This window comes from Nomascus leucogenys, chromosome 4 (genome assembly GCF_006542625.1).
Source record: "Nomascus leucogenys isolate Asia chromosome 4, Asia_NLE_v1, whole genome shotgun sequence".
NCBI classification, from domain to species: domain Eukaryota; kingdom Metazoa; phylum Chordata; class Mammalia; order Primates; family Hylobatidae; genus Nomascus; species Nomascus leucogenys.
Genome location: NC_044384.1, coordinates 133,966,286 through 133,978,546, shown reverse-complemented (window position 1 = coordinate 133,978,546; position 12,261 = coordinate 133,966,286). Strand labels below are relative to the sequence as shown.

The window sequence follows — 12,261 nt, the reverse complement described above, 5'->3', positions numbered from 1 at the left end:
AAGTTCAACGGCGTTAACTTCATTACTGCTGTGTGGATCATGGGGCTTTATCATCATCAATAAAAAACCAGTTTTCCATCCTGATGTCAACTCAGCAAGAGGTCATTTGGCGCCTCTGAAATTTGATTAACTCCCTAGGCAAATGACAACCTGCTGCACACTGAAGAATTTAACCCACTCCTAAAATTCATGCCTATTTTCTCTTCAATTCAGTACAAAGAAATGGTATTGACATACGTTTACCAGCCTCAAGTTACCATATTATCCTTTAAACACACACAGAGAGAGACACACGTTAAGGAGGATGCTGTGACAGAATAACACCTTTTAGAAAGTTACTAATAGATATTAACAATCCAAAGAGTTTCATGCAGGTTAACCCAGTAATTCCTCCTTCTGGGATATCCACAAGTAACCAGAATCTGAAACAATGAACTATGACTCACACTTGAAGAGGTTCATCTCAGTATTAATAAACCCCAATAAAAGTCAGAAGTTGTCCACTATAAACTAAAGTAGACAACCATAGAATAGCCATTTCAAGTGAAGAAGCTCTCATGATATACTACTAAATAAAATGCAAGATACAGAAGAGTATATTCATTATTACCCCTGGTTTGCTGGAATAAAAACAAAACAACATATACATACAGAGGAAAAAAGTCAGAAGGAAATGTGACAGCAACTGGTGGTTGACAGAACTAAGGAAGACTCTTTCTTTGTTTTCCAAATTCTCTAACATAAATGTGGGTCTCATTTTATAGGTCAAGTTTCTCACTCACAATTATTCTCTCAGGCTTCAGTTAAGCTTCAGTTCACTAAGCACAAATAATGCTTTTTGTTTGTTTGTTTGTTTGTTTGAGACAGAGTGTCGCTCTGTCACCCAGCCTGGAGGGCGGTGGTGCGATCTTGGCTCACTGCAACCTCTGCCTCCTGGGTTCAAGCAATTTTCATGCCTCAGCCTCCCGAGTAGCTGGGACTACACGTACACACCACCATACCCAGCTAATTTTTGTATTTTTAGTAGAGGTGGGGTTTTGCCATGTTGGCCAGGTTGCTCTCGAACTCCTGACCTCAAGCGGTCCACCTGTCTTGGCCTCCCAAAGTGCTGGGATTACAGGCGTGAGCCACCACGTGTGGCACAAAGTAGGCTTCTGATGTGCTTTGGGCCCATAGAGACAAAGTTGCATGAAAACACTGCACATTAAGTATATACCACATATTTTGTAAACCTGAAAATTACTTTTAACAGTCACAACAAATACAAAGTGAGGATATGAGAAGGAACAGAGATAAAGAACATTTAGAGGAAGAACAATGTCTCGGACCAAAGACATGAAGACTTAACTACGGTAAGGAACAGAAAACATCTACCCTGATGAAAAGTAATCATGCATTTCTACTCCTTTCTATCTCAATCTTCTACAGCACTATTTTAAAATAACTTAACTCTAAAAGTTTTATTTTTACCTTCTACCTTTGTTCTGCCTGCTGATTTACATGTAATGATTTTTAACTATAGAATCTACCAACTCTCAGAACAACAATTTCCTCAGTGCAAAAATGTAACATATCTCCTTTCTCAACACATTTTTAATCATTGTTAAATATACCATAAACCTATTTGTCAAAATTTAACTTTCTACAAGCCAAGGACTTTAAGCGTCTTGCCCTCCCTCTTCTAATCACAATGAGGACCATACCTTTTGGAGGAGTTTTCAGCAAGTGAACATGAGCCCTGGATACCAAAGGCTTCAAATAAAAGGATCCTGAGGAAGCATTTTGAAATGCTGGTTTTGGAGGTTTCTCCTCATATTTGATGACAGCGGCACTACCAGCTGTAATAAAACAGAAAAGTACATTTTATTGTATAGATACATACAGTTTCGACCTTCCACATTTACTCCTTTGTCTTTGAATCAACAAATGCTCAATAAGCACCTATGACATGCCAGTCATTACTGAACGTTGGGAATACAGCATGGATAACAGTTAGCTTGTGTCCTCAGGGATGCAAAATAAAGGCTGTAATCAGAGTGACCACACATCCCGGTTAGCCTGGCACAGTCCAAGCTTATGCATCTTGTCCAGTTCAGCTTTCATCCCAGATAAAAGTTGGGGAAGAAATAATACAGCCATTCATGCTACGTAACAAGAATGCCCCAGGTGCAGCTAGGAAGAGCACCCATCTCCATGGGGACAAGGAGGAATTCACACAGCCAGCTAGTTAATGACACAAGAACAGTAACATACAGACTCCTCGGTAGCTATAAGGACAAGATCTGGTTCAAATCCTTGCTCCTACAGCAAGGAGTTAAAATGCCAACTTCTGCCCTGAACAAAGGAAGTTTGTCCCAAAGCAAACTTTATGTTTTAAGCTCCAAAGCAAAAACATAAAAGGGAATCTCACCTAAATAACAAAAACCATTTTTTGTATCATGTGTAAAAATTTCCCCTCCACCAATCCAGACTGGATTTTTTATTGTTTTTTTTTTTTTTTGAGATGGAGTCTCACTCTGTCGCCCAGGCTGGAGTGCAGTGGCGCAATCTCAGCTCACTGCAAGCTCCGCCTCCTGGGATCACGCCATTCTCCTGCCTCAGCCTCCCAAGTAGCTGGGACTACAGGTGCCCGCTGCCTCACCCGGCTCATTTTTTCTATTTTTAGTAGAGACGGGGTTTCACTGTGTTAGCCAGGATGGTCTTGATCTCCTGACCTCGTGATCCGCCCGCCTCAGCCTCCCAAAGTGCTGGGATTACAGGCGTGAGCCACCGCACCCAGCCTGTTTGTTTCTAAATAATCATCAATATCCAATTCTAGGCACCCAATTCTATTCTACTATTCAACACTTATAAATTTCTTTATTACCAACTATGATCCCTTTTCTCACTTCACTCATTTAGCAAAGGGTTAAAGATACCTACCTTGTTTACAAATACATTATAAATGTGAAGACAGCTAGAAATTTTTCACTAGGCTAAACTATTCCAACTCCTACAATAGCGCTTATACACATCACATTCAAACTTTGTACAGGCATGCTATTATTTTCCCGTAATCCACACCCAGTCCCTGTACAACGAGCCATCTGTTAATTGTTCTTGTGCCCAAATAACATTCCTAATATTAGGTCAAATCAACACAGAACTTTCCCTCCTGCTGAGAAAATTCTGTCAATTTCCGGTCCTTTTTTCCAATTCTCACCTTCCCTAGAACCTAGAGACTTGGCTTTTCCAAAGTTGACAGGAAGCTAATGGGAGTGACAGTATTAAAGACACTGCCGTTATAACATTCAACAGAACCCTTATTAGATGTTCACAGAAAATGGATATTGGGTTTCAATTAGCATTTTAGCTTTTGCTGAATCAAATCCAACAAAGAAAAGTAGAGAGTCTTAACCACGGAATTATAACAATCTGGATTTCAGTCTTACTTTTCTTGAAGCCGCATTTGATTACATTCAGCAACAAATAAGTCACTTATTCATATTTTAAAAAATTAAACTGAGTTCAATTTACAAACCTAATATGAAATGGCATGATTCTAAATTCATGCTTTTCTTTTCTAAAATTTAGAGACACAAAGTCTCACACTTCACAAAGAGATCAGTAAAAAGATTTTCACTAAAGTAAAGGATGCATTCTTCATGAGGCGTGGTACTCCTGTCCCTTGCCTCTCTGTCACATGCAGAATAGGAGGTGCTGTGCTGGAAATCAGCTGTCTCACTGCCACTTTTCAGACTCAATACAACACTAGATCAATCCGGCACCACGCCCATCATCAACTTCATAACACACAACATGAAGTCAGAATTCATATTGCAAGGATAAAATGTCTGCATTTGACTCAGGTACAAACACACATATATTTATATTTTATACATTTTTACATGAAAGCTATATATACAAGATGTATATATTCATATACTTTGTGATCAATGATTGTACATGCTTTCTGCCTTACTAATGGCAGGCACAAACTGTACTGAGCTGAACATAATTTCATGACTAACAATATGTTTCTCTCAATTTCTACTCACTGTACCCTAGGCTGGCCCACTGCTTTCCGGTAAACGCCCAACTTGCAGGATGTATGTCACCATGAGGTATAATGCTCTTCATATATTTCCCCTGCCCTCTGTTTCTGTTCCTAACATGGCAACTGACTGGGTATCCTGATGCTATCTCAATTTTCCCTCTGCCAGAGTCGTTATATCCAAACAATAAAGTCCTCAGCGGCAACAGTTCCAATATAAGAGACGCATAATAGTTTCGAGCAATGGAACAGGATGTGAAATATCCAAGTTCTGGTGCTGACCGGACCACTGCCTAGCTGTGCTGAATCACCTATCTATGAATAACAAGGGTCTGAATATCGGGTATGGGAATGGACAGTGCACTGGCCTTCACAGGGGCCCTACTAAATCACTTTGGTATTCAGTCCCACTGAGGCTGGATGCATCCTCAGAATCATCCTAAAGGCAGTGTTCTAGAGAGCCATGGACACTAAACACTGCCGGCTTGAAGAGACAATATGAAAAATTTTCCATGTGGCCACCTACTTCTCAACCTGATCTAATATGTAGTTTAAAACGGCCCCTTTGTCATCTTTGATCCCAGCTGTCTCAATTATGCCAGAATAATAGATTCTCTGGAATCCTTATCTTCATTTCCCCATGGCCAAAGTGTGGTTCAAGTGAAATAAAGAAGCTGGTGAGTCTAAAAGGAAAAATTAAGGGATGTTCTCAGAAAAGCCCAAGCAGAAGACATGATTTTCCTATTAGAAAAGGGCTTCTCAGGCTGGGCGCAGTGGCTCACAACTGTAATCACAGCACTTTGGGAGGCCAAGGTGAGCAGATCACTTGAGGCCAGGAGTTCGAGACCAGCCTGGCCAACATGGCGAAACCCTGTCTCTACTGAAAATACAAATATTAACTGGATGTGGTGGTAGGCACCTGTAATCCCAGCTACTCAGGAGGTTGAAGTGGGAGAACTGCTTGAACCCAGGAGGCGGAGGTTGCAGTGAGCCGAGATCGCGCCACTGCACTCCAGCCTGGGTGACAGAGTGAGACTCCAACCCAAAAAAAAAGAAAACGGCTTCTCATTGTTCCACACTTTTATCTGCAAACTAACACTCATACTACATTCTAACACCTAGTGAAAATTCGCTTTTATTACATTATGTATATACACATAGAGCCAACATTCTGTTCATTTCTTGAATTTTATGTGAATCAGTTTAACACTCCCCACTGTGCCAGATCATCTGCCCACCTGGCTTAAAATCAAAGTACTACTGAAATCTAAGCTTTTGAATTTCAAAAGCAAAATCACTCAACTATATAATAACAAGAATGTCTCACATATACCCTAGAAAAACATGAACAGAGAAAGAACGAGAACAAAGTTAACACTGGTCTGGATAATATTTCCTTCTTAAATAGTCCACTCAGAAGTGCGTAAGTACTAACATGTTTTGTGATGTAGAGCCTCATGAATATATTGCCTGTTCCTCATCTTAGCCTCACCCATGATAGAGATGACAATTTGAACACAAAACTTTCCCTCTGAACCTGGAGGCACCCTGAGAAACCACTAACACGATCTTACAGGCGAGTTCTTATCCACTAACCAGTGTTGGCAGGTGAGACAATATTCACTTGCCATTCCTGTTATGAGAGAAGAAAAAAAAAAAAAACTAAGGGTAAATAAGACCCACCCTATTCTTTATCAGCTTAATCACTCTAACACTCAAAACACCATCCTGCCAAACAATGAGGCCCTGTCTTATTGCAGTGAAAAGGGTCAGAGACATTTGTTGCTGCAAGGACTTTGAAGATGACCCAGTCCTCCCTTGTCATTGATCAGAGGAGAGTATGGAGGCCGGAGGCACGAAGAGAAAGACTGTCCAACTTAACACATGTTAGCAGGAAAACTAAGGTGGGACTGGGCGTGGTGGCTCATGCCTGTAATCCCAGCATTTTGAGAGGCAGACGCAGGCATATCACTTGTGGTTAGGAGTTCGAGACCATCCTGGCCAACATGGTGAAACCCCATCTCTATTAAAAATACAAAAATTAGCCGGGCATGGTGGTGCATGCCTATAATCCCAGCTACTCAGGAGGTTCAGGCAGGAGAATTGCTTGAACCCAGGAGACAGAGGTTGCAGTAAGCTGAGATCATGCCACTGCACTCCAGCCTGGGCAACAAGAGCGAAACTCCATCTCAAAAAAAAAAAAAAAAAAAAAAAACTAAGGTAGGTCCAAGGTTAGTGCCCTTTTCTACATGTCACACCCCTCTCGGCCAGGGCTGGCAGTGAAGGTGAAGGGAAAGAACGCTCCATTTCTTTTATTCAGTCTCCTTCTGTTCCTTCCACTTCCGAGAGAATGCAAATAGCTTTGGTCTGCACCCCTTACATTTCCCCTACCATCTGGCTCTCAAATATAAACATGGTTTTGTAGCCAAAGTGGAAGAGGAAGTAATGTCTTTGGACCTTATTTTCCTGCTAACATGGCAAAATTATACACTCTCCCAAGACCCCCTTCTAAATTGCACAACAGTCCCCAAATCTTCAACTCTGTTCATGACACACAATATATCATTTATTTTTATCCAGTTACTTTAATGATCTTAAAAACTGGATATTAGGTATCTGAGTGTGAAAGAGCTTATAATCTTCAACCTCTATAAATAAGCACATTTGGTATAGAAACCATTGTGAAATGTTCTACACTAATATCCAACAGGATCAAGATCATAACTTGGAAATTTTCTACACTTAAAAGAACACACACAAAGAACCTGCTAAAATTCCCAAATAAGAACAATTTATTGCCTTACGTATTTTGATTCGGTCATTTAAAAAACTTAGTAACATTATTTCTATAGGATCCCAAAGTTCCGAGAACCCAGTGTTAATTTTACGACAGCACTGTGTTATATCAGAAGTTCTTAAATGATGCCACTAACGATATCACATCACAAAGAAACAAGCAGACAAAGCAAGAAACCAATATTCGTCAAACGGATTCAAATACTTAAGCCAGTATAAATCAGAACACCGATCAAAAGAGAAAGTTAATTCTTAACATGACCATCCATTATCAGAAGCAGGAAATTTTCAGCGCAAAATGATTTTTTCATGTTTTGAGGTAGTCTTTAAAAGTATACACATTTAATACTTTGAGTTACAACTTAGGAAAATAATCAAAGAAGTGATCTTTCCATTTTAATTTTAGAAAAGTATTTTTCTACACTTGCACAACTACCAGCTACATACACACAAAAACTATTTAATAAGAAATTAAACCATCAAAAATCTTTGATAATAGGATAATTTCATGTGCCAGAACATTAAGGATGCTGCTGAATTATATTAAGAGTACAAAACACATAAAAGAGACAATAAAATTGGTCCTACACAGAAGCATTCACATCTTAAATATACATACAAAATGCCCCCAAATACTACCATTATCATAAATTACGAGTTACAAAAATAGCAGTCAAGAGATCCTAAATCAATTTATTGAATAAAAATTTAAGCATGCTTACAAAGAAAAGAAACCAGAAATCGTCGACCTACTTTTTTTCCCAGTAAACGTGGCTAACAAAGGAATTATACAAAGGCTGTACGATCCCACGACCAGCAGTGTCAATAAGGTAGCATCATAGTGCCTCTCTGAACCAGCCGGTGGGGTGAGTGTAGAATTGATAAAGATTTTTGAAGAAATATCAGTTTCTGTACAACTGCGAAATCCTCCTGGTACAGTCATTTAAAAGGATCAAAGCAAGCTTAAGCAGGAAAAACTGCAGCCATGTTCACTCTCATATCCCTCATGCTTGCTCTTAGTGAATTCGAATGGAGGGGAAAAAAAAAAAAATGTGTAAGCTCCAAGGCACTACACAAAACAGATTAAACCAGCTAGCAAATCAAACTAAGAAAGAGACTCATTGATTTGAATGCTTAATCCGCAACAGGAACACATCGCCACTAGACAGGCTCTGTGGGTGTATGGTAAACCCCTTTGTTAAAAGACAAAAAGGAATGGACAAAAGCATTTTACGACCTCCTTAGGAGCATCACACACAGTACTGAAACGATGGCCAAGTCAACATGGATGTCGATGGAAAACGTGGGGCTATGGCACTACAGACTGTGTCTGCTTCAAGTGCCACAAATTCTGTTGCCACAACAGTTTTTCTAGAGCATGTTGGTGATTCCGTTTTGGCAGTTTGTTTTTAAAATTGCTTTGCAAGACAAAGAGAGCTTAAAATAATACACATGTGAATTACCTTTTCAAATTCAGAGTTCTCTCTCACATGCAAGCCTGATTTTGTGCCACAACTTCAAAATTCAAACAATAAAGCTGATAACAATCCTGTTTAATTTCAAGTCACATATCCCAGTATTTCCGAAGTGCCAGGGTATGCAACTACTTACTCTCATATGAGTCCAGCTACTGCTGCTAGGTGACCCGTCGGAAATGTGCTCATTAATTCGGTCATTAATTCAGTGCCTTCTCTACAGAAAATGCATTCTCAATTCCCTCACACACCTGCTGTGTGATTTTGGACCAGTGACAACATCTCTGAGCCTCAGTCACCTCATATATAAAAATCAGGGTAACAGCAGAAGTTACTTGAGAGAAAAACATAAAAGCAAACATGGACATCCTGAAATACTGCTCCACACCCAGAGGAGCCCCATGATCATTATTAGTATTACACTTTGTCCCCGAATCCTCACCCAAAAGAAGAAACTGATCTGTCAAACTGGAGAGATCAATTCGCTGCTCCTCTCCACACCCTTGTGTCTGCTTTTATTGGTATTCTCATCATCCATGAAAATACCTTATTTTTCTCCTCAACTATTTTTTAGAATAAGGGCCATTTCTTTTCTATCCTATGTCCCTCGCTGTGCCTATCATGGTGTCTGTGCACAGCGGGCACTCCAAGATGGTTTAAATTTATGAAATTATTTCGTGGGGAAGCACAAAAAAGGAAATGAGAAAATAAGAACCAAGTCCAAATACATCTTTGGAATGAAAGAGATATCTCAGTAAATTCACTCGTTTATACACAGAAAATAGAACTCACATTAACTGAAAACTTTAACAAAATTCTGAGTTTAAATTTTTTAGAATTATGATTCAAGTTATATTAGTCCTATTACACAAAATCTAGCATCCAAAGATTCCACAAGAGATAGTCTTTTGCAAAGTAAATGAAACTGAAATAATCTTTTTTCTGATTCCAGTTAGAGTCCAAATCCCCTGGGTTGGTACTCTTAAACCTCCAAAACACCATGACTTCAGACAATGCACTTTAGAATCCTTCATGCAAAAATGTACTTTAACACACAATTATTTCAAGAGTGTTTTTTCAAAGAATTTTGTTTTTTTCTGCCAAACTTTCAGAGCAACTCCAAAGAAGCAGTATGCCTATTTTTCCTGAAACCCCAGAAGCAAAAATTCTAATTATTTGCAGAGCATTCGTTTTTCTTGTAATGACTGTTTCCACAACCCCCGAAGTGTGATATAAAGTTGACTTACAATTGTTGCTGTAAGTGCTCAGCTCACTGTGGGTGCTGGCTATTGAGGGGGTGCTTCCTGTCCTCTGCAGCGCAGGACTTTTCAAAGATGCTTTGGATTTAGGAAGTGGTCTAGGCAAATTCACCCATGACGACTGTGCAGTTTTCAAGGATGTAGGCTTTCCTTGGGGTTAAAAAAAAAAAAAAAAAAGTTTCCACTGCTATTCATCCCGAAAGCTGGCACTTTTTAAGCCTGTAAACTCTACTTCTGCACTAACAACAAAGTCAAAACAAAATGAACGTTCACAACCATGTAACTTCAGATGAAAGATGAAAGCTTCACGCAGATGTGTTTATTTTTGATCATTTAGAGGCAAGAGAGCAGAAATGATGAGGCAATTAGGATATGAGAAGTGTAGGAGTAACCCTGTCTCCTAAAGTAATTAACTCACACATGTTCTCTGAAGGAGATGATCAATCAGAATAATCATGAGAAAGCAGCTTTTGGCAAAACTGAAATAAAAAAATAAACAAATTGATATGACCTCCCATACTGGTGACTAAAAATAAAAAATATTCCATTAGCACAACAGGCTATCATATAAGAAATAAATAAGAACCGAGTCCAAATACATCTTTGGAACGAAAGAGATATCTCAGTAAATTCACTCATTTATACAACACAGAAAATAGAACTCACATTAACTGAAAACTTTAACAAAATTCTCCCGAGTGGAAAATTTTAAAATCACCCAAACAGGAAGAAAAATGCAATTTGATAAAAAAAAAAATTCATTTGAAAAATGCCTAATGTTCTAACACCAGGTGGTGCTATACTATTAAGATTCTTTTAATCTCACCTTTTCTTCTTTACTCCCCACATAGTTTATCTGCCAAACTTAAATGATCTTCACTCAAACTTCTAACACTTTCTTGCAGTAACAATGTTTTCACTTCTCAGTGAAATAAATATACATGCTATGTATCCTCTGGTATCTCTGAAACTACACTCTCCTGATGCTCACGAACCTGCTACCTAAATATGGGCATTTCCCAAGTTCAGTCTTTTGCTCATAAGCCTCCTCACCCTCATTCTCTTGGAGTCTTTTTTCTCTACTTTCCTCTAACCATTGTCCTATGCAGATGAATCCCATATTCTCACCCGCAGCCCTACCTTCCTTCTGAATCTCAAGGCTACTCACGTTTTAAAGTACTTACTGGGTAAGTTTTCATCTTAGACTGACATGCTCCTGTTGATGCTAATTATAGCTCCATTGTTTTATTTATTTTTTTTAAATCTTGCTTTGTTGCCTAGGCTGGTCTCAAACTTCTGGCCTTAAGCAGTCCTCCCACCTCAGCCTCCCAAACTGCTGGAATTACAGAGGTGTAATCCACCCCATCCAGCCATATAGCCCTATTTTTAATTTTTTCCTAGCTTCAAGCCATTAGAATCATCTTTTCTTCCCCAGATCCCCATATATTCTAGCATTGTCTCCCAATGCTACCAGTACCACCTAACTGAAGACTACCCAGAGTTGAAAAAGACCTTTGATGAAAATGACATTGTTGCATATCACTAAGGATCCCATAAGTGAGTCAAAAAACGCTGCTGGAAAGTAATGCCCATTGCTTTGTTCTAGCGATTTTGCTGATAAAAACCTCATCCTAATGGAGAAAAAGACGCTGAAGCTCCTCAGGCCTGACATTTGAAGTGACCACATTAAGCTCCCCCTTCGGCTCCAGCCTCACTCTTGCATTGCTCTTCTGCATCCATGTGTGCTCTGCTCCAATCAACCTAGCTTTCTCTCTGACACCAGGGCACACCATGTGCTATTCTATTAAAATTCCAACAGGCACATCATTTCTTTTCAAAGAGCCCTTCTTCCACCCTTTGAATCCTTATTTAACCTTTTATATCGTTGTCTAAACTGTACTGGACTCCAAAAATCCTGTCCTTCCACCCCTTCCAACTCCAACATGTTAATCTCCTGAATGTGAAATTAAGGTCATGACCCAATCTAAAATTTGGGATTCTCCACCATCTACCGCATGCAGCCCAGGACAGCTTTGAATGCTGACCCAATACAAATTCATAAATTTTCTTAGAACATGATGAGATTTTTTTGCAATTTCTTTTGTTAGCTCATCAGCTATCATCAGTGTATTTTATGCGTGGCCCAAGACAATTCTTCTTCTTTCAGTGTGGCCCAGGGAAGCCAAAAGATTGGACACCCCAATCTATAGGATGGTGATCTTAGTTTCAATCCTTTTATTTAATATTTAATTTCACAGGCTTAAAAGGCAATGTAGGGTTGATCCCTACCCACTTCTTCCCCTTCAGGCCATGCCTCCACCCCTTTATACACACACACCCCTTCGTGGTTTCTCTCCAGTCATTTCGCTCTATTCTTCTGCTTATGCCCATCCTTCCAACTGAATGGTCTCCTTTCTATCCCCTCCCCTGTTTTTGTCCAGTGAATCCAAAGTCAGCTCAAGCTTTTCTTTTAAACCCTTGCTACCCATTTGCAGCTCCACCCTAGGCCTACTGAATCACCACCTGCAGTTTCACAAGATCCCCACGTGATTAAAATGCACCTGGAGTTTCTCAAGCACGGTTGAGAATCAGGACCTCTTTGTGAGCTTATCCTGCCAGGACACCCTTCTCTGCGTGCCATGGACTATGCCTTGCTTTCTGCTCACACCACGTACTTGTTTCTATCACAGCATTTGCC

General features: G+C 39.6%; 1 protein-coding gene across 5 annotated transcripts in view; it reads right to left on the bottom strand.

The window, feature by feature from the left end:
• The window catches only part of MTUS1 (microtubule associated scaffold protein 1), a 158,043-nt gene that overhangs the window by 69,093 nt on the left and 76,689 nt on the right, over positions 1 to 12,261 (bottom strand). For 3 of the 5 annotated variants that reach the window (XM_030812320.1, XM_030812319.1, XM_030812321.1), the window contains exons 4-5: positions 9,552 to 9,713; positions 1,704 to 1,838 (exon numbers count right to left, since the gene is read on the bottom strand). In XM_030812320.1, the coding sequence (XP_030668180.1) occupies positions 1,704 to 1,838; positions 9,552 to 9,713 (297 nt within the window). Of the gene's footprint in view, positions 1 to 1,703; positions 1,839 to 7,582; positions 8,169 to 9,551; positions 9,714 to 12,261 lie in introns of those variants that run through there. The other 2 variants (XM_030812323.1, XM_030812322.1) reach the window with 2 other exon arrangements.